Below are 27,783 nucleotides of genomic sequence, written 5' to 3'. Positions count from 1 at the left end.
GGGGCAGAAGCAGCGATGCTCTCTTATCTTCACAGCGGAAAAAGATCAGGCGCAAAGGTAAACGAAAAGCTTTGAGCCAGAGCAAGAAACCCAGGATGTAATGACGCAGAATGGCCACAAGGTGACACTATGAACTCAATTATCTCAGGTAAAGAAACATCACCGACAGATAAATTCAGAATCAGGGCGCCCTGGCGAAAGGACCAGGGCTTACTCGCGGAACCCACCCTGGGACAGGAATGCGCCCCGCATTCTGACCCACCGCCTAGGAGCGCTGTCCTGGGACACTGCTCCTTCCCAGCCCAGCAGAGCCCCGTGCTTCTGCCACAGGCACGGAGTCCAAGACCCAAGGCTTCCAGGTCTGTAGCTAAAATCAGACACTTTTTACAGGAGCACAGACCACGAATAATTTTACGCAGCTTCCAGGAGACCATCTACTCCTCTCAGCTGGAAGGCTAGGAAATAGGGGGGAGGCGGTGAAGGGGCACAGCTGGCACCCGCAAGCATAAGTTTGCAGGGAGCTTTTTGAGGTGACAGAAAGGTTTAAAATAAGATTAGTCACGGTTACACAGCTCTGAATTTGCTAAAATTCATTGAATGGTCCATGGCGGGCGTGGCTCAGCACTTGAGCATCGGCCTGTAATCCAGCAGATTGCTGTTCATTTCACAGTTAGGGCACGTGCCCGGGTTGCGGGTTCGATCCCCAGCGGGACATGCAGGAGGCAGCCGATCAATGAATCATGACGCTCTGTCACTGATGTTTCTATCTATCTCTCCCTCTCCCTTCCTCTTTCTGAAATCAATAAAAATATATATTTTTTAATTTATGGTAAATGATTTTCAATAAAGCAGCTTTTTAAAAGGCCAATAAACAACATGTTCATTCTAAATATAGGAAGTATTTACTTATTTCTTTTAAACATTTAAGAAATATTACCAAAATATTTTGTGCCCTTTCATGTGCTCTCTACCAAACTTTAACATATTGGAAGCTGGTGTTCATTTGTGCTATTTTTATACGTATCTCAGAATAAATCTTCTCTTGTCATCTCTGTTTAATCAGAGAATATCATAAAGTTATCAGACGAACAAAACAATTCAAAAACCTGAAACTATTTTGGACTACTTGCCTAGGAATAAGATTTTTCTTGATACACTACAACTGAAACAGATACAAAAATAAATTTATTTCAGAGATCTTTGCAACTACAAAAAACCCTTTTCACATGTTTGTGCCCATTAAAAATACTTTGTTTTCATTGACTAAAATTATTAGGGATGAAGAGGGACATAACGTAATGATCAAAAGGTCAATTTTCCATGAAGACACAACAACCTTTAGTGTGTATGTACCCAACAAAAGCACATCAAAATACATATGGCAAAATTTATAGAACTACAAAAAGAAATAAATGAATCAACAATTAGAAGTGAAGACTTTAACACTCCTTTATCAGCAATGGAAACATCCTCCAGAGAGAAAATAAGTCAGAACATAGTTGAACACAATAGCACCATCAATCAACTGGATATAATTGGTGCCTATAAACCATTTCTTCCAACAGCAGATTATACATTCTCCTCAAGCTCACCAGGACAGACCACATTCTGGGTCAGAGAAAGCATCTTAACAAATTTATGAATTCCTTTATTTGGGCGATGAGAGGAGAGCAGAAAAGCAGTCACCCACTACCACAAATTATGCAGTCAAATTTCCCACATTTGGGGAACTTGTAGGGGTCAACACAGCTGGAGTGAAATGGGTGAGCCTGACCCTGGGAAAACCACCTTCATGATCATGCTATCTCCCCTGCCAGGTAAGTATTATCTTAACAAATCTATTATTTTAAAAAAATTTTTTATTCATCTTAACAAATATAAAAGAATAGAAATCATACAATGTATGTTCTCACACCACAATGGATTAAACTAAAAATCAATAAAATGAAGATAACTGGAAAATCCCAACATATCTGGAGACTAATACACTTTTAAATTTTTATTTTTCAAACAGCAAACTTTTTAAAAATTGATTGCTTTTTATTGATTTGAGAGAGAGAAAGATGAAGGGGGAGGGAGACAGAAACAGAAAAACATTGATTGGCTGCCTCTTGAACCCACCCCAACTGGGGATCCAGCTTGCAACCTGGGCATGTGTCCTGACCAGGAATTGAACTGATGACCTTTCAGTGAACTGAGCCACACTGGCCAGGGCTCAAACAGCACACTTTTTTTTTTTTTTTAACATTCTAAAGTTCCTTTATTCTCCATAGTTTTCTAACAAACAAATAATTAATTTTCCTGATTAAGATTATAAAAAGAAGTTAACCCTTCTGCCAAAAGTATAAATACAAATAAAATGTACACTCACAATACAAATATTTTACATAGTATTATCAGTGCAGAGATATTGACTGCTGCTCTTCCCAATAATTGCCCCACCCCTTAAAAAGACTGCAGCAAAGGATTCAATTGTTTAAAATACACTGCAGACCAGTAATTAAATGCTTCAGCCCATAAACATACCCCTCATCTATTGTGTTGTTAAGGAAAACATGAGCAGAATCTATCATTTCCACTTCTACTTATGAAATCTCTTGGCAACCAGTGGGAAGATAGCAGAAAACTTCTTCCAGTTGGGAAAGTACATTTCCATTTAAATGTTCCTGTGACAAGCACTTCCACCCACTGTCTTGTTCTATATTTTCAACTTTCAATGAAACCTGACTGTGCTGCTTTTTAAAAAATTTTTTGATTGATTGATTTGAGAGAGAGAAAGAAGAAAGGGGAGCAGGAGAGAGAGAAAGAGAGAGAGAAAAGGAAACATCCATTTGTATTTCCATTTATTTATGCATTCATTTGTTGATTCTTGTATGTGTCCTGACCAGGCATCAAACCCACAACCTTGGCCTATTGGGATGATGCTCTAACCAACTGAGCTACCCAGTCAGGGCTAGAGGCCATTTTTTTGAGTGGAATGATTAATTGTTTAAATAAAGGTTAGTAGGGCCCGTGAGCTCTAATGCATAATTATAATTTTATATATTTCATAAAGTGGGTAGAAGTTTATTCAGCTCTCTCTCCCAGGGTTGCAGGTCGACACATCAAAGCAAAAATGATCAAGATTTTGAGCGGTAACAGAAAGAGTAAAAGCTGTCTTTTTCAAGGCATAACCCCTTATTCAACTGTGGAAACCAATACAGTTTCAATATATATATATTTTTAATTTATCTTTATTGTTTAGAGTATTACAGGTGTCCCATTTTTCCCCCCAATTGACCCCCTCCACTTCACTCCCACCCCCTCCCCAGGCCTTCGCCCCGTTATTGACTGTGTCTATGGGTTATGCATACATACATATAACTTCTTTGCATGCATACATGCAATCTCTTACCACCCTCCACCCCCCTTCCCTCTTTCCTCTGAAATATGATCATCTGTTGCCTGTGTCAAAGACTCTGGATCTATTTAGTTCATCAGATTCTTTTGTTCATTAGCTGCTTCTTAAAGAAGGCCCTTCAACTTTTCCTGTAGTGCTGGTCTGGTGGTGATGAACTCCTTTAGCTTTTTCTTATCTGTGAAGCTCTTTATCTGACCTTCAATTCTAAATGATAGCTTTGCTGGGTAGAGCAATCTTGGTTGTAGTTCTATGTTTTCATCACTTTGAATATTTCTTGCCACTCCCCTCTGGCCTGCAAGGTTTCTGTTGAGAAATCAGCTGACAGTTGTATGGGTGCTTCCTTGTAGGTAACTCCTTCTCTCTCGCTGCTTTTAAGATTCTCTGTCTTTAACCTTTGACATTTTAATTATGCTGTGTCTTGCTGTGGGCCTCTTTGGGTTCCCCTTGTTTGGGACCCTCTGTGCTCCCAGACTTGTAAGTCTATTTCTTTCACCAGGTAGGGGAAGTTTTCTGTAATTATTTTTTCAAATAGGTTTTCTCTTTCTTCCCCTTCTGGCACCCCAATAATACGAATGTTGGGCCTCTTGAAGTTGTCCCAGAGGCTCCTTATACTGTCTTCATATTTCTGGATTCTTTTTTCTTTTTGCTCTTCTGGTTGGGTGCTTTTTGTTTCCTCATGTTACAAATTGCTGATTTGATTCTCAGTGTCCTCTACTCTACTGTTGACTATAAATTATTCTTCATTTCAGTTCCTGTAGCCTTCATTTCAAATTGGTACTTTATGTTATCGATTTTCTCAGTTATTTCCCTAATAGTATGCTTAAAGATCCTTATAAACAACATTCTGAACTCAGTGTCTGTTAGCTTGCTTAGATCTATTTTATTTAGTTCCTCTTCTAGAGATTTCTTCTATTTTTTCCTTTGTGACATGTTTCTTTGCCTCCACATTTTGGCTGCTTCCTGGTGTTTGTTTCTATGTATTAGGTAGAGCTGCTATGTCTCCTGGAATTTGTGGAGTGGCTTTGTGTAGTAAGTGTCCTGTAGGGTCCAGTGGCTCAGCCTCCCAGTCACCTGAGCTGGGCCTTCTAGGTGCTCCCCTGTGTGGGCTGTGTGCACTGTCCTGTTGTAGTTGAGCCTTGGTTGCTGTTGGCGTCCCTGGGAGGAATTGATCCCCTGTCCAATCGGCTGTGAGGACCAGTTGCAACTATAGCCAGAGAGCTGCTGTGCTGGAGACACCCCTATGGAGCAGGATTTACTTCAGTGGGGCTTTGGTGTTCACCAAGTGCGCCCCTTGAGTGTCACTGGTGGGTGTGGTAGGGTTGTAATCCAGCGTGGTGGAGTCTGACCACCAGGTGCACTGTCTCTGGGGCCTCCCTGGAGGTGCAAAGTCAGCCTCTGCCAGTGCCTTGCCCAGGGCCCCCCAGCATGAGCTACTCAGCAAACCTTAGCTGGCTGCTACTTGTGCTGGGCTTGGAGGTGCCCAGGAGAGGCCAAGCTATGAGCCAATGCAGCTGCCGCTAGTGCCAGGCTGGGGCCACTTATCAAGCCATATGGGGCCTGCTGTTGCTTGTTTGAGAGATTTTAGGAAAGTCCTAAGCATGGGGCTCGAGAGGCCACTTTGCATAGAAAAGCCCCTGGAAATGGCCTGGATGAGCTGCAGGTGGGGAGGGGCAGGGCCTCCGGGAATCACGGGGCGGGGCCAAAGGTGGAGTCAGGTGCTGGCGATTCAAACATGGCGCCTGCCTGCCGGCTGTGTGCGGGGAGGACTCGCCAAGGAGCCATGGCCTCCGCCAGCCCTTCTGCCTGGGAGGAAGCCGCCCTCCACTTCTCGCCCGGATCTCAGGCAGGTTAGTTCCTCCCGAGTGTCCCGGGTCCTTTCAGGCTGCTCCCGGCGCTGGGCTCAGAGGGAGCGTCCGAGTGAGTCCGTGCCGGGCCCTTTAGAGGAGCTGCCGGGGCTCCCGCAGCCTCCGCGACCCTCAGGGACAGTCCCCGCTGGTTTCACAGCCCGGAGTTGTGGGGACGTCTCTTCCCGGGCCTGGAGCCCTGGGCTGGGGGCTGCTGTGGGGCTGGGACCCCTCGCTCCTCCGGGAAACCCCCACCACTGAGGTTCCCTCCCCGGTTTAAAGGGCAGCACCGGGTGTGGGCCCGCAGCTGAGTCTCCGCCCCTCCTACCTTCTCTGTGCTTCTTCAGCTCCCTGGCTGTGGGGCTTCTGTTCAGCCAGACTTCAGGAGGCTCTGAGTGATGGTGGTTCTGCATTTAGTTGTCATTTTGATGTGGTTCCGGGAGGCGGTGGGTGCAGCTGTTACTTACGCCGCCATCTTAATATGTCTTTCTCAATATATTTTTTTAAATGGGTGTTCGGGACACGTGTGACTCGTGAACACCAGAATCAGAGTAATGAGCTGAGAATGTTAACAGCACAATAAGAACAGCTCTTGAATAACATCCCTGTTTGGTTTTTGTTTTGGCTACCCGTGCACAAGAAGGTACCCAAGGACTTTGCCTTTCTAACACCGGTTACGGTGTGGCTTAATTCTTCCATGAAGAGATCACATAGTGTGAAGAGCATGGAAGTTTCCGCTGAGACTCACCATGCTGTCACCATCTCCAACTCTGAACGTCAGGGCAAGTCTTCTCGTTTTTATCCATTTGTCTCTTGAGAAGTTTTGTTGCTTTCAAACCTTAGCAATCTAGAAACGCTCTGAAGAGTTTATAGGATATATAGGATTACAATCTAAGTTTTCTACCATCTGGTTTCAGTGACAATTTGTCCATAAGCAATAGACTAACGGGATCATTTGACCTAACTGGCTGGTTTCATTCATTGTACTAAGAAATAACTGGTGAGGGCTTAGAAGAGCTTTAATATTATAACGTGTGGCCCATGGTTTGAATATTTTTCAGCGTGAATTCTGAAGCTGGCTACAGAGCTTAACTTTGCCCTTTTAGGCTTCAAAACTGCCTGCAGATCGAGCAGCCCCTTTCTGCTGATTGTGCTATTTGATCAATTGTACTTGTTGTGTCCTTGTTTAATAATACTGCCTGGACTACAAATGTGTGACCTAAGACATTTTTTTGTTGTTGTTCTACAGGCAGAGGCTGCAGCTAGGACTTGATGAATGTTTGATCGTATATAACCCATTATTCTCATCTCACAGCCTCACTTGCTGACAACTGTGTCGGTCAACCCTTGAAAATCCAGTTACCCCACCAATCAGAAACCAATGATGTAAGTTTTTCGTCAGGTTTCCCCTAGCAGCCCACCTATTATCAGCTCCTTGCAACTTCTGCCTTAATAAACCCTGCTGTAGCCTGTCCATTCTGAACATGTCTTCAGTTCATAAAGGGGGTTTTGTCCCTCACAAATCATATAGGAATAAAATTCTCTTTTAAATATTTTTGGAATTTTTGTTAACACTGGTATAAATTGAATACAAAAATATTCAAAGATGATGAAATTAGCTATTTCTAAAAAAGGGTAAATTTAAAATCCATCAACAACAAATTAATAAAAATAGGCAGCAATTTCTTAGGGGCAAGACTCTAAACATAATTAAAAACAGGATTATATAAAAAGATAATTGTAATACAAAGGGAGGATAAGTATGATATATTTAAATTCCTATTAATTTTAAAAGTGGGTACTAGTAATATTTTTGGCTATTTTGCCTTTTAAGTATTTTTCGTGTATGAAGTATAGATATCTATATATATATATCACATGCATACATATATGAAATATATATCACACCTCTCTGTGTAATATATTTCTAATTGTGTGAGGAACCGTATTAACAAAAAGCTGTGGGTAAGCCAGGGTTATGTAAAAAGAAGGAGTTGTACCAAGAACAGAAAAAAACTGATTAACCCTAATGGTTATACAATAATCAAGTAAAAGAGAGTAATAATGTGTTTTAAAAATGATGCATTAATCAAATGTCATTTAAAAGAAGAAAAATGTTCCTTAACGTTCAAAGATAAAAATTTAAAGCTATGACCCTGGACTGATGTTGCAACAACATGGCAGGGCTCCTGCTGATGCTAAATGACATTCCCAAAGGACCAGTCACAGGGGCGGACACTCTGGTGATCCTCAGCTCACTTAATTCCTATAATACTGAAAAGGATTTGCTTTAAAAAGGGATGATTAAATGCAATGTGGCTCCTGAACCGGATCTTGGAGCAAAAGAGTATTAGTAGAGCCGTAGGGGGTTTGACTCAGCGGTAGAACGCGGGCCCTGGGGCTGAAGGGTCTCGGGTTTGATTCTGGCCAAGAGCACACACCTTGGCTGCAGGCTCGGTCCCCCACCCCAGCCAGGGGGCATGAGGGAAGCAACCAATCTGTGTTTCTCTCTCACATGGTAGTTTCTCTCTCTCTTTCTTCCTTCCACTCTCTGAAAAGCAATAAAAAAATATCTTCAGGTGAGGATCAAAGAAAAAAGAATATTAGTAGGAAAGTGGTGAAATCTGAATAAAGTGCATAGCTTAACACTAACACAACAATATTAAATTCTTAATTTTGGCATGTCCCATGGTACATAAAATGCTAACATCAAGAGAAGCTGGGCAAAGTGTTTATGGGAACTTTCCACGCTACTTTTGCAATGTTTCTGTAAATCTAAAATCATTCCAAAATTAACAGTTTATTAAAAGGGGAAGGGGGACTTCATTAAAAATGTATCTATGCATGCAGGAACACAAAACTGAGCTGTAGTGATGTTCTTTTTGAAGTAGTCTGCTTTAAATTCTTTAGAAGTTTTTTTAATTTATTGACTTTGAGAGAGAGAAACGAACATCGATTCATTGTTCCACTTATTAATACATTCATTGGTTGCTTCTTGTACGTGCCCTGACCAGGGATCAAACCAACAACCTTGGTGTCTATCAGGACAACATCTAACCAAATGACTACTAGGCTGAAGCTGTGAAGTTCTGATAATAGCAACAGAGGGAACTATATGAGCTTCATTTCAAAAATAATTCAGAAAGAAGTGGGGAAATAGTGATTGGGAGGGCATGAAGGAGGAATCCATGCACTGTAATTTCTACTTCTTGATCTGGTTGGTGGTTGCATGGGGTGTTCTTTGCATGATAATTTATCGAACTATACATTTCCCTACATTACCCTTTAATAAAAAATAAGTTAAAAAACAATTCCCTATTACTGGTAAAGGTTAGAATGAAAAATGATGTGTAAATAAGTGAGATGTATATGAGGGAATAAGAAAACCTACATAGGGCCACTTATATCAGTTATTATGTCATAAGGCTAAAATATCCAGAACTGGGAAGGCTCTTGGAAGCTACCACATCCTGGCATGACAGTTCCTTATGGAGGTGCCCTGGAGATGCTGATGCGTCAGGGCTCGCAGGGCCCAGACACCTGTATTTGAGCAAAGCTCCCAGGTGATCTCCTGCCCATAACCACTGAACTGCCCCAGGAAGGGAAAGTCACCAGGTCCTGGCTCTCTGCACCTACAGTCCAAAGGCGCAGCCAAGACCCCTGAGATATTCTAATTCCACTACAGAAATATCTCAGTAAGTTCTATTAACCTTAGAAGAATTATCCAAGCTTTTCCATCATAATAGCTTTTTCACCCAATAAATAACACTGGGTTTTTCCAACAGAGTTTAGATTTCATATTTCCACCACAGCATCAACACATTTGTTATTTATTTATTAAATGTGGGCAGATCATAGATTCATTTCATATTGAAGCTGGAAGGCAACTGGCACACTTACTCATTTTAAACATGAGGAAACTGCTAACAGATATTAGTGACTTGTAGTGTGTTTCAGGGATTCAATTTTTTTTTTGATTAAATTGGATTTCTCTGTGTGGGTACCTTCTCACTAGATGAGCTAACAAACAGTACATAATAGCACTAGTTTATGGCTTGGGTTTTTTCATAATTCAGTTCATTGTGATTTCTAAGAAGGTTTCTGTTGAAAATAATTCTGGCTGAACAATAATATGATGGCAAATTAAAAGACAAAAAATACTTTATTGACTATTTAAATCAAGATGTTTCCTTTTTATTTTATTTTTAAAATTTTTCATTGATTGATTTGAGAGAGACACACACACATCAATTTGTTGTTCCCTTCAGTCATGCATTCATTGGTTGACTCTTGTTATATGCCCTGACTGGGGATCAAACCCACAACCTTGGCGTATCGGAGTGACACTCTAACCAACTGAGCTACCCAGCCAGGGCTAAGTTGTTCCCTTTTGAATATGTAGATAAATCATGTAAATTAGAGAAGAATTTAAGAAAATTTTTTAAGGAATAACAATTTTAGGTAGGCAATTGTAAGGAAGATAACAGTCATGCATGCCAAGGCTACGTGATTCTTCCACAGGCCCCAAGGTGAGAGGTCAATGCCCTGGTCTCTCAAAAATTCTTCTCCAGTACATCTGAAATTCAACAGAAAAAAACACAAATACATTCTTAGCATCTGTCCAATTTTACTCAATACATTCGCTCTTCCTCAAAGAAGTCAATGAGTACTTACAAGTCTGCTTGATACCACACTAAGCAACCTGCATATAAGTTTAGTCAATCCCTAAAACAACTCAATGGGGTGGACACTGTACACATTTAAAAGACAAAGAGACAAAAGCTTAAGGAATTTAGCCAAGTTCCCAGACTCGCACTTTGAACCAAGTTACTATCCTCTCCTCTCCTCTCCAGATTCATTTGGCTCCAAATCTACGAAGCTGCTCAATTCAAAGGGCAGAAATGTTATCAAGCAAATTTTCACTTATTCCTGAAGGGGAAAACCTCCGCTTTCACAGGTCACATCTAGGCCCTTACAGAACTGATCCAAGCTCTTCATAGAACTCATTACCCACAAATCAGCCATGAAAAGAAAGCAAGCTAAGAATCCCAAAACCAGAAAAAGGGGTGAGGAAGGGCTTCCTCACAGTCGCAGTCTGTCAGCTCCGGCGCCAAGACCGGAATGAGCAGGGCAGACGCTCGGCCACAAGACCTCGCCAGAGGCCCAGTCACCAGGTGAGGCCTCCATGGCAGCTGGAGTGGAGCAGGATGGAGGAGCCCTGCCCCGGGTTAGATCAGCACCTGCTACTAAAAATACTGGGCACAGCCACAATTATTGTCTGGTACTACTGTTGTATGACTCTTGGAATTTAGCAGTTCCAAAACAATGTCATACCTGGATCAAAAAAGAGGGGTAGTGGTCAAGATAAAGAAATCTTCCCTTCTTAGAGGTTTCCTGGCAACACAGTTGACCCTTGAACAGCGTGGGGTGGGGGGGAGGTTAACGCAGGGACTCCTACACAGTCAATAATCCACATGTAACTTTTGATTCGCCCAAAATTTACCAATAGCCTACTGCTGACCAGAGAAAGTCGATTAACACATAGTTTGTATGTTATATGTATTTTACACTGCATTCTTACAATAACATAAGCTAGAGAAACAAAAATATTAATAAGAAAATCATAAGAGAAAATACATTCACAGTATTTATTTAAAAATAAAGTCCCAGTATAAGCAGACCCATGCAGTTCTAACCTGTGTTCAAGAACCAATTGTACTTCAAAATCGCAATTTGTGTTGTTATGCAGTATTATTTCTGTTGTAAATAAATGGTCATGAGATTTAGGATACCAGTGTTCTCTTTTCTTCCATTAATGTATCAAAATCAAACCATTAACAATCATCAAATAGGAGAGTGTCATTTAATTTTTAAAACAAATCCTCTAATTTTATTAAAATCTGTATTTCTGTTTTACTGACATTAAGCAAAAAATGAGATTTCCTTCTCAGCTTACTGAAAGATGTGTTCCTTTCTCTAAAGGATACAGGCAGTATTACAAGTCAGTTTAAAAAATGAAAACAAAAACTGTGCAGACTTTGATGTCATGATGTCTCCTAAATGTAGGAGGAAGAGACAAGCGCCAGGGCCGTGGAAGAAAAATGTTCACTCCTTTTCCAAATCTGCTGCCCTTTCAGCTCATACTCTTTGCCATGGGTTCGACTCACAGGAAGCCATAAGTTTATGGACTATACACATCACATGATTTAGACAGTGCATCAGTGTAAGGCCTTGCTAACAAATAAAAACAGCTCATTTTGTGTCCTGAAAATCAAATCTCACAGCCACAGTCAAAACAGCAAAAGGATTTGTTAAAACAAACATCACATAAATACTTCCCCAACTTAAATACAATTTTGACTAGAGTAGAATATCTAGGAGTTGTACTGTACTTTCATATGCATTAATGGACAACAATGCACTTTACAGATAAGAAAACTTAGTCTCAGAGAAGCCAGTGTCCCTGAAAGGACTCACAACAGCTCAGCCCAGTGGCCTTTCTCCCATCACACCACACAGTAAGCAAGCCCATTTATGACACTGAATGTAAACTTACATTGCAAAGCTGCAGGTATTGTTTGCTGTGACATTGAGTCCCGGGCAGAAGTTCTGTCCCAAAAATTCATTGTGCTGCAAAGCCTATAACGCAAGGTGGAGTGGGCAAGGTAAATAGTTTTAGTTTCAAAGTTTCCAAAGAGTTATCATGAGATCATCCTGTTGGTTTAATCTTTATTATTATCTCTGGAAAAAAAAAACAAGCCTCACATTCATAGTCTCTGCAACACCAGAGCAACTAAAATGATTTTTCCTGGCAATCAAGAGTACTAGGGATAGGATTTGGGGTTCTAACAAAGAAAATATTTTGCCAAGAGAGCTCTGTCTACATTACCACATAGCACTGTCATCCTTCTCTGCCCAGTGTTAAAACCCCAAAACACTATCATTAAAATAATACTGTGGTACTCAATGACAATTGTCAATTTATGGTAACATATTTAATATGGTTCTTGTTTTTTAAATAAAAATCAGTTATAATTCTTGGGAACAGGAAACTTCAATATACTATATTAAGACACAGACAGTTTTCTTTATAGTTGATTAGATTCTAAAGCTAATAGTACCTGTGAATATTATACGGTCTTGGTTTTCCTTCTAATTTCCTTTTCAATATAAAACATGTACTCTAGGCTCCCATCCTCTCATGAATTTCCTTATTGAATTGAAAAGCAACTACATTTTGTACATCAGTTGGTCAATCTTCCTGCTTCACTATGAGTTATCTCCCTTCACCTCCCTCAAACCCCAGGGTGACTGTGGAAAGCCAGGTGATCATCAAGGTGACCCAAGGCTTAAAAGGAAACTCTCTTTCACTGCTCCTAAAATTCCTAAGAGACCTCCACAGCTCATGTCCGGCAACATGAGGTGGTCAGGCTTTAATCTGATATTCCTAGCTTAGGAAAAATAGACTAGTCCCATGGACAGAAGAGGACAACTTACCGCATAGCCATACCGAAGAATGCTCAAGTACTGAAGCCATGAGAGCCAAGGCACTATGGTTCTGAGGTTGACCAACAGCCCTGAAAAAATCTACAAAGAGCAAATCCCAACAATCAGAACTGGTGGCCTGGTTTCATGAAGAATTCTAAAGCTTACCCTCCTTAACTCCCCTACAACCTTGCAAACATTTCTGCTGAGGCCAATGTGTTCTTGAAATTCCTCTCACTTCTCTAAACACCATATCCTCTTTGCATGTGTATTCCCCTCTGAGCTGAGGCTGTTTGTGGTTTTAAAGGAATGGCAGTGTATTTGTATTTCATTTAATTAGAAGATTAGTAATTGTCAAGGCTTTTACTTTCTCTGTAACTGCACACAATGGAAGGTCCATAGTCCTGACTGTTCTAAAGACGCAACCACTATATGTTCCCACCAAAAGACACACCAGCACATATCCTGAGCACCTCATGTGCCTCTATACTTCCTTAACACAGGAAGCTTTTGATCTTCAAGGGTTTGCATTCTATCTCCAAATGACCTTAGGAATAATTTGGGGATTAGAATGGAAACTTAAAGTAACTCAAAGTCTAGAACCAGTACAACATAATGTGAAGTGCATCATAAAATATAATCAATGCCTTCATTTCAGGCTATCAAAAAGCGGTACTGCCATGGAGACCCCAGGAGGACCACTCCAGCAAGAGATGGCTACATAAGGAGAGGTTCATACAAAACTTCTCCTAATTGGCACTTCCCATGCTGGGATGGGCTTAACAAGGACAACGATGCTGGTGGGAACACATATTTTTCAACTTGATCTAACAAAGTGCATAATATGGAACATCTCTCAGTAAAATATGGTTTTACATATGTGTGTTTTTTATTAAATTTATTGGGGTGACAATGTTACATGTGGTTTTAAAATGTCTTTGTATAAACCATTAAATAATAAATCATAGCATCTAATATATCAAACAAAACATTTTTATATATTGAAGGACATTTTATTTATTGGATGACACTGGAAATATGTGCAAGGTTTTCCACATTCCCAATGATGTTTAGATTGGTAGTTTTCAATGGCAAGAGTATGCTATTTATAAACTTTTAAAGACATCGACTCCTACTCTAGCAGAAAGGACATGTGTAGTAAGTAAACAGGCTAGCATTCCTGTTTACTTGACATATTATGGGCAAATGTGCTAACTGGTTCCTTTTACCTGTTCATTCATCTATATGCATGCAAAATTAAGGGCGTATAAGAATAGGATTAAGTAACCATTTTTAAAACAGGTAATCAGAAATATACTGATATAAGCAAATGTCAAGAACTCAGAAAGGCCCGGCCAGGTGTGGCTCAGCAGTTGAGCGTCAACCTGGGATCCAGGCGATCGGGGTTCGATTCCTGGTCAGGGCACAGGCCTGGTTGCGGGCTTGATCAATGACTCTCTCATCATTGATGTTTCTGCCTCTCTCTCTCCCCCCCTCCTTTCTTCTCTCTGAAATCAATAAAGATATATTAAAAAAAAAAAAGAACTCAGAAAGGAGGGGACCTAGGACTGTGTGGACTTTGGAATATTTCACTATTTTAAAACACTCCTTTTCAAAATGTAGGAGGAATCAAGTTAGACTACCCATGCCACCCACTGTTCTGTTTCTCATGAGACTTAGATTTTCCCTTGGAAAGTATTTGATCCAGCCCTGGCTGGTATTGTTCAGTGGTTAGAGAGTTGGCCTGTGCACCAAAGGGTGGAGTTTTCAATTCCTGGTCAAGGGCATGTACGGGGATTGCACATTCCTTCCCTGGCCTCAGTTGGGTGCAGGAGACAACCAACTGATGTGTGTCTCTCAAACAGATGTTTCTGTCTCTCTCTCTCTCCCTCCCTTCTACTCTGTCTAAAAAATCAATGGAAAAAAATATCCTCTGGTGAGGATTATAAAAAACAAAAGCAAAACAACAGATAAAGTATCTAATCCAAAAAAGAAACATCCCACCTGCTGGGGAAATAAGCCAGCAGTTCTCTAACACCAGGGCAGAAGTCAGACAATGACTCTGACTTTTTTTGTTGTTGTTGTTAATCCACACCCGAGGATATTTTTTCCATTGCTTTTCAGAGAGAGTGGATGGGAGAGAGAGAAACATTGATGTGAGAGTGACACATCAACCGGTTGCCTCCCAGGAGCAAACCCATAACCTTTTGGTGTATGAGCGATGCTCTAACCACTGAGCTCAACACAGGGCGAACCTGGCATTTTTATGAGGGAATCTTCCAGTCAAATTTTTCAGTTTTTGCCTAGCTGGTGTGGCTCAGTGGTTAAGCATCGACCTAAGAACCAAAAGGTCACTGTTCAATTTCCAGTGAATGTACATGCCAAAGTTTTTGGCTTGATCCCCAATAGGGGGTGTCCAGGAGACAGCTGATTGATGATGTTGCTCTTTCATTGATGTTTCTATCTCTATATCCCTCTTCCTTCCTCTCTATCTAAAAATCAATAAAAACATATTTTTAAAAATATTTTAAAATAAAATTTTTCTGTTTTAAAGTTCCCAGTCATCAAGGTTTCACTGTATGTCACCAAGAAGCATCATTTAAAATCTCATTTGTATAACATGCTAACTAAAGTTATAGCAATTATATTAGAACAGTACAAAAAAAGGCTAGGTAAGGTCGAGAAAAAGCTGGTATGATCGGTAATATAAGTTATATTTTAAGATATGGCTTCCTTAAAGCTAAGATTCTCATTGACAAAATCCCCAGAACAAGTTGTCTAAGACAGGTAAATCTGCAGAAGGAACAGAGGAAATAATTACTTCTCAGAGAAGCACAGTTCCGACTCACCATCATAAACACAAAAGACACGGTCGTGAGAAGTGTTGCTACGGATACCACACTCTGACCTGCTGCTATGGCCATTGTCATGGAGCTGGCCGTGTAAGCCACCATCATCAGGGTGAACATCATGATGAAGAAGGCCTCCACCACCGGTTTCAATCCTTAGGAAGAAAATGGGGTTAATCCAACTGCCAGGTCACTGTGTACTGGGGATTGTTTATTGTGCAAATATTTTGAGAAATGAATATGAGATTTAAAAAATTCATCCTCTATTGAGCAACCCCTACTCACCAATTTTATTGCCCCCCCATATAACTGTATAAAAATATCATAGATTTTTTAAAATATATCTTTATTGACTTCAAAGAGAGGAAGGGAGAGAGAGATAGAAACATCAAAGATGAGAGAGTCATCGGCTGCCTTCTGCACGACCCTGCTGGGGATCTAGCCCGAAACCTGGGCATTTACACTGACCGGGAATTGACCCAAGATCTCCTGGATCATAGGTCGATGCTCAATGCTCAGCCATGCCGGCAAGGCACAGCTTTCTTTTTTGTACAACTGCATAAGCACTTTTTCATGTAACCCCCATGCTCCCTGTTGTGTGATTATTACCAATTTCTGAGTGCCTGAGATGGAGGGCTGGAGGCAACACACTGGCCAGAATTCTACTGCCTTCTCTCTAAGAAGGAAACGTGTCGAGAGCACATGCTTCCCCCAGACATCGCCACATCCCTCACTGTTCGCTGTAACTGTGTCAGTGAAGACACTGGGAGATCAGGGTGACATGACCTCCCAGGAGTTTCACTGTCTGAGAAAGTGTTTCCAGAACCAAGGCTCTGAGACAACGTACCATAGAGCTTGGGCTTGAGGATGGGGTCAAATGAAGTTCACAGAACTACCGTGTAAACTATAACGGGCACTTATTATGGGTCATACACTCTGGAGGTTTTGGAGCAGCCATAAGAACACCAGTCAGGAGCTGAGGACCCAGGTTCTATGGCTAATTCTTTATGATGCACCCCTTATTTGTAAAATGGAGGCTTAAACTCAATCAGTGGATCTTCTCCATAGTGTTTTATCAAAAATATATACATTTCTGGTGTGTGAGAGTGTGTGTGTATATACTAGTGAAATATATGGAAATTCCAAAGCACTGAGTCTGGAGAGAAACCTAAACATGATGCACAAATGAATTTGTCCACATATATTAAAAAAGTATTTTTAGTAAACCAATAAGTCCCAAAGTCTCATTCTTTCATTATATATGAATATAAATAGATAGGTAATAAATACCCTACTCCAGCTCCTCTAGTACAATCTCAAATATTTTATTAATTCTTTCCATGTCTATATATGACACATACCATCACTTAGTAAAATATAGTTTTATACATAGGTGTATAGTTTTCCCAAACTAACTTTGGGAAAAGTCAACAAAAATGTCCTCAGAGGACAGTTATTTCAGAGTGTGCACAATAGGTAGATGCTTCCTTATGACGCGGCTTGGTCTAGGGTTTTGGGAACCAAAAACATGCTTGCTGGACAAAAAAAATAGCTTCCCCTCACATCCAAGACTACAGGCCCATAGTTTTTGTCATATTGCTTACCTAACAAGAAGTATATTATACAAGTAAATATGATACTTGGTAACATCCTCATTGGTAGTATATCAGATAGCAGCTTCCCAAAGAAATAAGATGACACTCTGTAGTATCCACTGATATATTCATGGCTGAAAAACAAAAGTTCATGCCATGCATCCCACATTAGTTTAAGAAGGCACAGAGCAGGTGATTAAGCCATTCTGCTGCCAGCAGGGGTCTAAACAACTACAGCTCCTCACATCCTCCAGGTTGCCCCGCCACCTTCACCCATCATCAGGCACCATCTCAGGTGCACGCTTCCCCGAGACGTCATTCCCAAGAGCTCTGTGCGATGACCCCTCGTCTCATTACAGATTCTCTCCTGGTGCTGCCCACTCTGCCTCAGAACCCCCCACTCCAGGTGGCCGATCTCAGTGGTCACACAGGCTTTGCTTTCTCCCCACTGCTGATTAGGAAGAAGGTGGTGCCACTATTCTGCACGCCCCCCACTGCAGCTCCAGATAACTGAGCCTTCTCACTCCTTCCATTCTCGGCATGAAAAACAACATGGCACTTCTGCCTTCAGTGACTGTGCCTCCCAACCATACACCCCTGTCAGCCACCAAATCCTGTTCTCTCCCCAGTGAAGACCTCGGTCCCTCCTCTTCCCGACATCCTCCTCGTGCAATTCCAGACTCTTCCACCAACACCTTCATTCTTTCCCTCTCTGATGATTCCTTTCCCCCAGCACGTAAATATGGGCAGATCTCTTCCAACTTTGAAAAAACACAAGAAACAGCTCTGGCCGGTGTGGCTCAGTTGCCTGAGTGTTGTCCCCATGCACCAAAAGGCTGCTGGTTCAATGTTCAGTCAGGACACATGCCCAGGGTTGCGGGCTCCTTTCCAGCTAGGGACTATGAAATAAGCAGCTGACAGATGTTTCACTCTCACATTGATGTTCTCTCTTACTCTCCCTCCTTTCTCTCTAAAAATCAATAAAAAGACTTAAAAAAGAAAAGAAAAACACAAGAAACAAACCAGCTACCTTCTGGCTCTTTCCATTCTCCCTTCCATTGAGGGCTAGGCTTGGTCTATATTCTTTGTCAACTTTCCCTTCCCATCTTCCATTTACAATTTAACTACTTTCTCTCAGTGGAGCCCCTCAAACTTTTCTAATGAAGGACATCATGACTTTTTATTTGCTTAAACAAAAGATCCTTTTCAGCCTCTATTTCTTGCATTTTCTGTTCCATTTGCCTTTACTGACCATGCCCTAATTTTTTTTAATGTTTTTTATGATATGTATTTTTTATGTTTTTGTGGTTTTTAATATGGCTTTTTTTAATTTTTAAAATTTTATATCATTTTTCCCATCACCATTATCCCCCCTATGCCCTAATCTTTAATTATTAATTTTTTTAAGTAGGGGAGAGTGCAAACACAGCCCTCACTACCACATACGGGGAAATCGCAGGGATCAGTACATCCAGAGTGCAAGGTAAATGTGTATGCCCTAATCCTGAAACTCCCTTTTCCCTTGGTCTCAGGCCCCACATGCTCATGACTCCCTTCCCAGGCCCTGGCTGCTTTTTCTCAATGAGCACTGGTGATCCCCAGAAACCAATCCGTGGCCCAATTCTGCATGTGACCAGTATGACCAACAGCCCTGACATTGGACAGCCCCCTTCCCAGAACAGAGACGTACTCACATAAACAGCTTCTTCTCAACCACGAAGAGCTCCACGGATGACATACTGCTGAAACACTGGTTGGTCGTCAGGAAGAAGAGCACCCCAGCTCTGTGATGAGAGAAGGGGAACAAAATACTGCAGTCAATTAAACATTCTTAGATCAATTCCTACCTGCTAAACTCTTTCCTCAAATGATATCTTAGGACATTAAACAACTGTTCAGGTTAAAATAGTGAGGGAAGGGAAATGTGAGTCCCCACAGGTCTCTCCACAGTGGTGCTCCTGGGACTCCATAGAGCACAGTTTGAAATTCACAGTCCTGTGTTGCCATGGATTGAATTGTGCTCTCCCTATGTTGTAACCCTCCCCCTCAAAGTGATATTTAGAGGTGGCATCATTAGAAGGGAATTAAGTTTTAATGGGGGTGGGGAGGCTCATGAGGGAATTAGTGCCCTTAGAAGAAAAGTGAGAGACATCAAAGCTCTCTCTGTGCTATTCAAGGACACAGCAGGAAGGCAGAAGACATATTTTCATCAAAACCAAACATGTTGGCACCCAAATCTTCAGAGTTGTAAGAAATAAATTTCCGTTGTGTAACCCACCCAGTCTGTGGTTCTTTGTTACAAAAGCCAAGGTGATGATTACACAGGTCATAAAAATGCTACTAACTTTAATTTTAACTAACAAGAACACAAGTACCATTCCCAATGTATGAACAGAGAAACACCCAAATAAAACCTGCAAAAGTTTAAGTTTTATTAACCACTTTGTCAAAGTTGAGTTAAAAAGAAATTAAGACATGAGGAGACAAAGTATAATTATTGATACCTAATTATATATATTCACCACACAGTCATCAGAAGAACCTTCATATTTTCCTGGACATCCCACTGCCAACATGGTTTCCAATGTACTCAAAATGAAAGCCAATCACCCGGCCGGGTGTGGCTCAGTGGTTGAGCGTCAACCCAGGAACCAAGTGGTCAGAGTTTGATTCTCAGTGAGGGCACATTCCTGGGTGGCAGGATTGATCCCAGTAGGGGCATGCAGGAGGCAGCTGATTAATGATGTTTCTCTCTCACCGATGTTTCTATCTCCCTATCCCTCTCCCTCCTCTCTCTATAAAAATCAATAAAACATACTAAAAAAAAGAAAAAGGCAACCAGAACCCCTTGACTACATGTGAAACAGAGGAAAGTTTTCTTAAAAAATGAAAGCAGCCCAACTGGCCGTGGCTCGGCGATTGAGCGTTGACCTAGGATCCAGGCGATTGGGGTTCAATTCCTGGTCAGGGCACATTCCAGGTTGTGGACTCGATCCCCAGTGAGGGGTGTGCGGGGGGCAGCTGATTAATGGCTCTCTCATCATTGATGTTTCTCTCTCTATCCCTCTCCCTTCCTCTCTCTGAAATCAATAAAGATATATTAAAAAAAAAAAGCAAATCATGCTTATAAAGGAAAAATTAATTTGTGCACATATAAAAAAGGAAGACTATTAATGCTTCTCTATCAATAAAATAATTAAGGTTTAAAAAGGAAAGTACTCATTTCATCTGTACTTTGATAGAAGTATAAATTTTATGAAAACATCCCCGTAGCAGTGTTGGGTTTCCCTGCACAACCAAACCATTTAATTGAAATTGAGGATGTGAGTAGAAACCAAAAGAGATGAAGTTGTGCATTATTTAAATGACAAAATTAAGAGAGCATTTTAAAAAATGTAACCCTGAGTGTACAACCCAAAAAACAAAGGGCCCATACACACTAAGGAATTGTTTTTAACACAAATAATAAGAATAAAAAATTAATTTAAAAATGTAGGCAACAGGCTGTATTAAAAGTAAATGTTTAAAAAAGAGAGAAGCAAATAAAAAAATTTTTAAGAAAAAAAAGTAAATATTTATACAATAATGAATAACTGAAAAATAGCCAGGCACGGTATACAAGCAGATACACACCTTGATAGATACCAAAAAAAAGCCTAATATCAAAGTATTAGCTAATTTCTGAAACATGGAATATGGCAACATTCAGCTCAATTTATTGTCTTACATTTAACAGAACAATAACGTTCATAAGGATTTAAAACTAGTAGATATTGAAATTCTTTTTAAATTATAAAAATTTATTTTATAATACTAAGTACTTCTTGTTAAAGAATTTTAATATATTCTAATTCTTTTCAAGCTAGTAGGCCATGTAACAGTTTGAAAATTCTGAATCCCATCTACTTCCCCATTGCAAACAAATAAAAAAAATAGAAAGGAAATTAACTCACAGGGAATAAAAGAAAAAAATAGATAAACTGGACTATGTCTACCAAAGAACACTTTCAACAGAGTGAAAAGACAACCCACAGAATGGCAGAAAATATGTTAATTTGTATCTGATAAGTGGTTAATATTGAAAATATTAAAGAACTCTTACAGCTCAACAATATCCAATTAAAAATGGGCAAAGAACTTGAAGAGACATTTCTCCAGAGAAGACATTCAAAGGGCCAAGAACCACATGAAAAGATGCTCAGCATCACTAATCACTAGGGAAATACAATTCAAGACCACAGAGATACCAATTCACTATTATAATGAAAAAGAGTGAGTGGTGCCCAGGTTGGGGAGAAACTGAACCCTTGTGCACAGCTGGTAGAAATGCTGCTGTAGGAAAACAGGATGGGAGTTCCTCAAAAAAATTAATAGAATTACCAAATGATCCAGTAACTCCACTTCTAGGTGTATATCCAAAAGAATTTCAAGCAGAGACACAAACAGATAGTTACCTGTACACCCATGCTCACAGCAGCATTAGTCACAACAGCCAAAAGGCAGAAACAGCCCATGTCTCCATGGACAGACAAAGGAGTGAACAAAATGTAGTGAGTAAAACAAATCAACAAAATGTTACAAAGGAATATTATTCAGCCTGTAAGAGGAAGACATTATGACACATGCTACACATGGATGAGCCTTGAAGACATTATGCTAAGGAAAACAAGCCAGTCACCCAAGGACAAATGCTGTGTGGTCCACGTGTATGAGGGGCCTACAGAAGTCAAACTCAGAGCCAGGAAGCATCACGGTGGTTTCCAGGGGCTGGGGAAAGGGGGACAGGGAGCTGTTGTTCGATGGGCACAGAGACTCACTTTGGGAATAAGTGTCCTGGAGTTGGATGGTGGCGACTGCACAACAATGTGACTGTCACTAATGCCACTGAAGCGCACAGCTAAACCTGGACAGGAGGGTACGTGTTATGTTCTGTGTATTTTACCACCATATATATAAGAAAATAACATTTCCATGCAGCTTTCAATTCACTAATTTATCCTGCTCTTCACTTTGTCCTGTACTTGTCTGAAATTCAAATTTGTAATAAAAGTTCATAACCTTGAACAAAGTAACAGTACTTTCTTAAAGTCAAGGTCCAAATGTGCTTACCTATTCTGGATTCCCGTAGAGTCATTTTTTAGGCCATAGAAAATGGCACCTATAACCAGTCCCAGGATAACTGTTACAATTATCTTTTCAAAAAAAAAAAAAAAAGAGTTTTAGTTAAAGGTAAAAACTTAACATACCATTTATTATTTTAATATAGATAGCTATAATCAAATCTCTCTATTGAAATACATCATTTAAATGGCTTGGCCAAAGTATTAATATTGGAAAAATATAAAACAGTGTATGCTATTAGACTGCCTTCTAAATTGAAATAAAAATAATTTATCAGTGTGTTGGGGAGACTGAAGGAGAACAAAGTAGAAGTAGAACAAAGTGGAAAAGCTAGATTCCTCCAGGGGCTGCCCAGGCACTGCCAGTTCAGAGTCCAGCTCGGGCTGCTAACCTGGGGATGCCACAGAGAGCAGGGGAACAGTGCTGGCATCGAGCAAAGTTGTTGGGGGAGGAAAATAAAATTCAAGTGGCTAAGAGCTCTGTCCTGAACTCTCAACCTTTGTACGAGTGAACATGCATCATTTTATAATACTTTAGGAGGGTCAAGTGACAGCAGGATAGCTTTACTCTTAACACTAAAAATAAATACAATTTTAAAAGCACAATAAAACTTATAACACTTGAATTTTGCACGATAAGGAAGTAGGGGTAACATCATTTTGTTTTTAATATTGATGTGTCTTATAGACACACCCAAAAAGTTAAGGATATAATTTATTAAATGTTTAAGAAAATTCTATTTATTGTACTTTTAAGTTGTATTAAATATAAAAATATGAGAAACAGTAATCGAAGAAAAATAAAACATCCCACCATGTACCTTTGCACCTTCGATGTAAAAAAACAAAAACAAATCTCAGTACTACAACTGTGCAATGGTATCAGATTTGAAGTAACTTGTCAAGCGCTCTTTAGACATGAGCAAACCAAGTTGGAAAGCAGGACCATGATCTGTGAAGGCTGCTTTATGAAAACCACAGTCTGGAAACATGATTTGAGATGGCCTTAAAAATTCCTTTGCTAATAAGACAGTAAGCAATTTTACAAAAACATCTATTACGCTTGCATATTTTAATTACCCTCAGAAAATACTGTGCTTCATATTGACAGATCAAGCTTCTGAGTGAGTGATGATGCCTCCATCAACATGTATACAAGTCTGTGTTTCACACAGTACAATGTTAAGAATATTCTGACTTTTAAACTGGACACTCCCCATGCTTTGTTTCTTTTGCATGCAAACTTGGTATTTTAAACTAACAGAGTATTGGTATTATCATAGGATGTTTCCTAAAGATTTCAAAGTTCTAAAAATATTTTCAAAGTCAGCTTTCAAACATATTGGTAAAATGATTGATCCTGCAATATTTTTATGCTTTTACAAGGTGTACCTATGTTATTCTTTCTTCTATTAAAAAAACAACAACAGCCCAGCCGGGCGTGGCTCAGCAGTTGAGCGTCGACCTAGGATCCAGGCGATTGGGGTTCGATTCCCGGTCAGGGCACATGCCCGGTTGCGGGCTTGATCAATGACTCTCTCATCATTGATGTTTCTATCTCTCTCTCTCCCTCTCCTTTCCTCTCTCTGAAATCAATAAAGATATATTTAAAAATAAAAAAATAAAAATAAAAAAACAACAACAGACAAACACTGTGCAATGGAGTAGACAAGAGGACCCTACCCATGTATCTGTGTATCTGGCTTCCGGTCTGAACAGAAAAAGAAAGCAAAAAATTCCCTAAATATGTGATTGCATCTTTGTTCAAATGTGCTTACGAACATTTCTCGAGGTGAGTTCTGAGGGATGTTTATGGCCATCACTACAAAAATTAATCCATACTCAAATGTTTACCATGCTAATAGAAACAATGAATCTCCAAGATATATAAAAATGTTTTCCAAATTGATTTGATCAGAATACACATAGCACTTTCAGTGAACATTAAATCTTCTTATACAGATAATCTATTCCATCTAAGATCTTCCAAATACAATCTCTGGTAAAATGCATTATCAGAGGCAAATTCTGACTCATATAAATGACTAGTTCAAACCTAAGTACAGCTGTAAGACTACAGATACAAGATTTATCAGCAGAAAGCCATAAAACATTTTTATAGCTAAACATTCAAATACTTCAAGAAGCAAATGACATACAGGCAAGATTAAAAACCCAAAAACGGTGGTCAATAAGCTATGGCCCTCAGGCCAAACAGGACACTTCACCTATTTTTCAGTCTACAAGATAACTGATTTTTACCTTTTTTTTTAATGATTGAAAAAAAGGGAGAAATTTATATGATATTCAAATACTAACAGATTATTTGAAACTTATATGAAATTCTGATTTCAGTGTCCATGAATAGTTTAATTGGAGCACAGCCATGCACATTTTTTTACATATTAATATGATTGCTTTCTCCCTAAAAAGACAGTTGACTACATGACGCAAAGACCACACGGCGTGCAAAGCCTAAAATATGCCCTATCTGGCCCTTTATAAAACAGGTTTGCCTACTCCTACCCTAAGCTAATATTCCATAAATCTGAGCAAGAGCTGTAACACCCCCGCCAGTCAGATGCTCAGAGATACAAGGTTCTGTCTTGTTCTATGAGATTGCCAGGGCTCTGATCATTGCTGGAATTGTGTTCACTGAGGAAGCAAATAGGTTGCACATGTGACCTGGGGGTACTAGCCTTGGGTTTGCACCTGAAGGGAGTCTAGCACCAAAAGATACAGAATGGTGGTGTAGTAGAAATAGTTTCACACTCCAATCACACTCTGCCCAGAACTATAATGTGTGTGACTTGGATAAGACACCTAAAAAACACTTTTACGGGCAAGAGATATTGAAGTTATTTTCCAAGTAAAAAAAGGTGATGCATAAATCACACTGAAGAATGAACTCCACCCATTACATCGTCTCGCTGTTGAGCAATGGGTAACCAGGCTGACCCGATGCACCAGACTTGTTTCCAAATGACATCAAATGCACTCTAAAAGTATAGAAATTTACTCTTGGTTGACAGTGTACAAAAGTGCTCATGTTCTGACAGAAGTGCCAAATAACAAGTGCCAAACATGTCTGGAGCAATTAGGAGAACACCTCAGATAGGGATCTAGGCTCTTAGTATTAATACTCAGAGGGCAATAGTACTAAAGTATGAAAATTATGGTGCTCATGGTAGGAAGTCAGCAATGGTTCATTAGAGCCAACTACGTACCATCTTTTAGCAGTCAACAGAAATTCCATGATCGATGATAACATTAACCACCCCAAAAGTAACTGGCTAATATCCTTAGAAATGATCACAAACAAAGTGGAAATACTAGGATTTTATACGACCGAGAGCTTGAGAATAACAGAAAATCACAAAGTAGCGACAATCAACAACTATCAACGGACCAGCCCAAAGGAGAAAGAGCATTATTTCATCTCAATGAAGAGCAGTTTAATGTGACAGTGAACAGCCTTATTTAAGGGAAGTGGAGTCTGCTCACTACCTTTGTGTCCACGGCACACTGACTGAGGTGCCCACTGCTCTCCTGGATTAGAGCCCTAAGTGCACGAAGGTCCCTGATGAGGAGCAGCCCCGGGACACAGGCTCTGCCCGCAGACAGTGGTGGCCCCTCCCAGGTTCAGGTCACTCACTGACATCCAGCGAAGGCCTCCCTGACCACCCGATTTAAAATGCAACCAACCCTCCTTTCCCCCCCACTTTCCATTTCCTTCCCTTCTCTCTCTCTTCCTTTCTCCTCTAACCTGCTTAAACTTTCTCCATGGCCCATTTCTCCTTCTATCACACTATATACCGGGTGTCTCCAAAGATATATACACACTTTAACAGCTGATAGCTCCATTTTGAAAATGAAATGTATTTTAATAAACACAGCCTTTAAAATAATTCAAAGTATGTGTATAATTCAAAGTAGGGACACCCTAATTTAACAGCTGTCTCTCCTCAAAAGAAAGTATGCTCCAGGAGAGCAAGAATTTTTATTTTTACCAATTTTGTTCACTGCTATGTACAAGCTCCCAAATGCTGCAAATGATCAATAGGAACTTGTTGAATAAATTAGCAAATGAACATGTGCAGCTACCAGAAAACCACAAATGGGATTAAATGATTCCTGTATTTCACCATTTTTGAAAAGTATTTTCTCTTCAAAGATGATCTATTACAGCCCAGTCCCAGCTGCTCAGTGGTTGGGCGTCCACCTAGGTCATGGTTTGATTTCCAAGCAGGGCACATGCCTCAGTTGCAGGATCCATCTCCAGGAGGGGGTGTGCAAGATGCAGCGGATCAATGCCTCTCATTATTGTTTTATCGCTCTCTCCTTCTCCCTTCCTCTCTCTGCAACCAATAAAAATATATTTTTAAAAAATGAAAAAAGAGAAAAAAAAGATGAACTATTATATCCTGTCTAAATCAATAAAAATTCTGCATTAGGTAGTCCAAAAGAACTTAAACTTTTTTCCTATATGTAAAATTTAATCGTGTCTTATTTGTTCTATTGACTATTTCTATATCCCTAATAGAAAGAGGATAAATAAGTGGAAGGGTGGGTAGAAGATAACCATAATCCTAAAATAGATTGTATCAGAATTTAATGATTTCACATGAGTATTTCACAGCATAATTACAAGAATTTGTCAGGTTACCTGAGCTATAGAGGCCTGGGGATTACCCAATAAGTTTTTGAAGGAACGCTTGGAAATCCATTTGACCTGATGACAGAAGGAGGTGGCATAGGCGATCTCCTTGAAGGCTGAGCTCTTCCTTTTCTCAACTCCTGAGAATTGATCTAACTCAGCTTTCATTTCTCTGTAGAAGGTGGAGTTGACATAAAACTCAGCTAATGTTTCTATGAGTGGCTTCTCTCTCTTGGAAGGCTCTTCAGTCTCCTTGGCTTTGGAATAAAAGTGGACAGAGGGAAACATTAACAAAATCATTGATTTCGCCCATTTTTCTGGAACCTCTTTCTTAGATTCTTCCCTAACACCTAAATTCTAAAGCTTGAGTACAGAAAATTATTACATCTGTCATTGCTTTACACATCAGAAAAATATAATTAATTGTCCTGACTACTTCTATGCACTTATGGATACAGAAAACCCACTGACCTTTCCCAAACTATATTTGTATCCTGATTCTTTCTAAATAAACTTACCATAGGACCCCAGATGGGTGGCTTGGTTGGGTGGAGTGTCGTCCTGTACAACAAAAAGGTTAAGGGTTCAATTCCCAGTCAGGGCACATACCTGGGTTAGAGGTTCAATCCCCAGTCAGAGTACATATGGAAAGGAAACCAATAGATGTTTCTCTCTCACACTGTCTCTCTCTCTCTCCTTCTCCATTCCCCTCTCTCTAAAATTAATAAGCATGGCGTCAGGTAAGGATTAAATTTAAAAAATAAATAAAATATACAGGGAGAAAGGGAGAGAGAAACATCAATGTGAGAGAGAAACATTGATTGGTGCCTCCC

The 27,783-nt window shown here is 40.1% G+C and overlaps 1 protein-coding gene and 1 non-coding gene across 2 annotated transcripts in view; both read right to left on the bottom strand.

The window, feature by feature from the left end:
- Positions 1–1,661: 1,661 nt before the first annotated feature.
- LOC148094445 (U1 spliceosomal RNA) lies at positions 1,662–1,825 on the bottom strand. The gene has a single exon (XR_015716497.1). It is a non-coding gene; the product is annotated as a U1 spliceosomal RNA (small nuclear RNA).
- A 7,626-nt stretch (positions 1,826–9,451) lies between these two features.
- LOC107529729 (broad substrate specificity ATP-binding cassette transporter ABCG2-like) overlaps positions 9,452–27,783 on the bottom strand; it is a 36,963-nt gene continuing 18,631 nt past the window's right edge. The window contains exons 9-16 of the mRNA XM_087816197.1: positions 26,960–27,207; positions 22,283–22,365; positions 18,868–18,957; positions 17,183–17,307; positions 15,579–15,733; positions 12,742–12,831; positions 11,801–11,883; positions 9,452–9,820 (exon numbers count right to left, since the gene is read on the bottom strand). Of these exons, the coding sequence (XP_087672323.1) occupies positions 9,673–9,820; positions 11,801–11,883; positions 12,742–12,831; positions 15,579–15,733; positions 17,183–17,307; positions 18,868–18,957; positions 22,283–22,365; positions 26,960–27,207 (1,022 nt within the window). The 3' untranslated portion in view covers positions 9,452–9,672. The remainder of the gene's footprint in view (positions 9,821–11,800; positions 11,884–12,741; positions 12,832–15,578; positions 15,734–17,182; positions 17,308–18,867; positions 18,958–22,282; positions 22,366–26,959; positions 27,208–27,783) is intronic.

This window comes from Miniopterus natalensis, chromosome 1 (genome assembly GCF_054644295.1).
Source record: "Miniopterus natalensis isolate mMinNat1 chromosome 1, mMinNat1.hap1, whole genome shotgun sequence".
Lineage (NCBI taxonomy): Eukaryota > Metazoa > Chordata > Mammalia > Chiroptera > Miniopteridae > Miniopterus > Miniopterus natalensis.
Note: the sequence above shows the minus strand (reverse complement) of the source record. Positions and strands in the feature narration are given on the sequence as shown.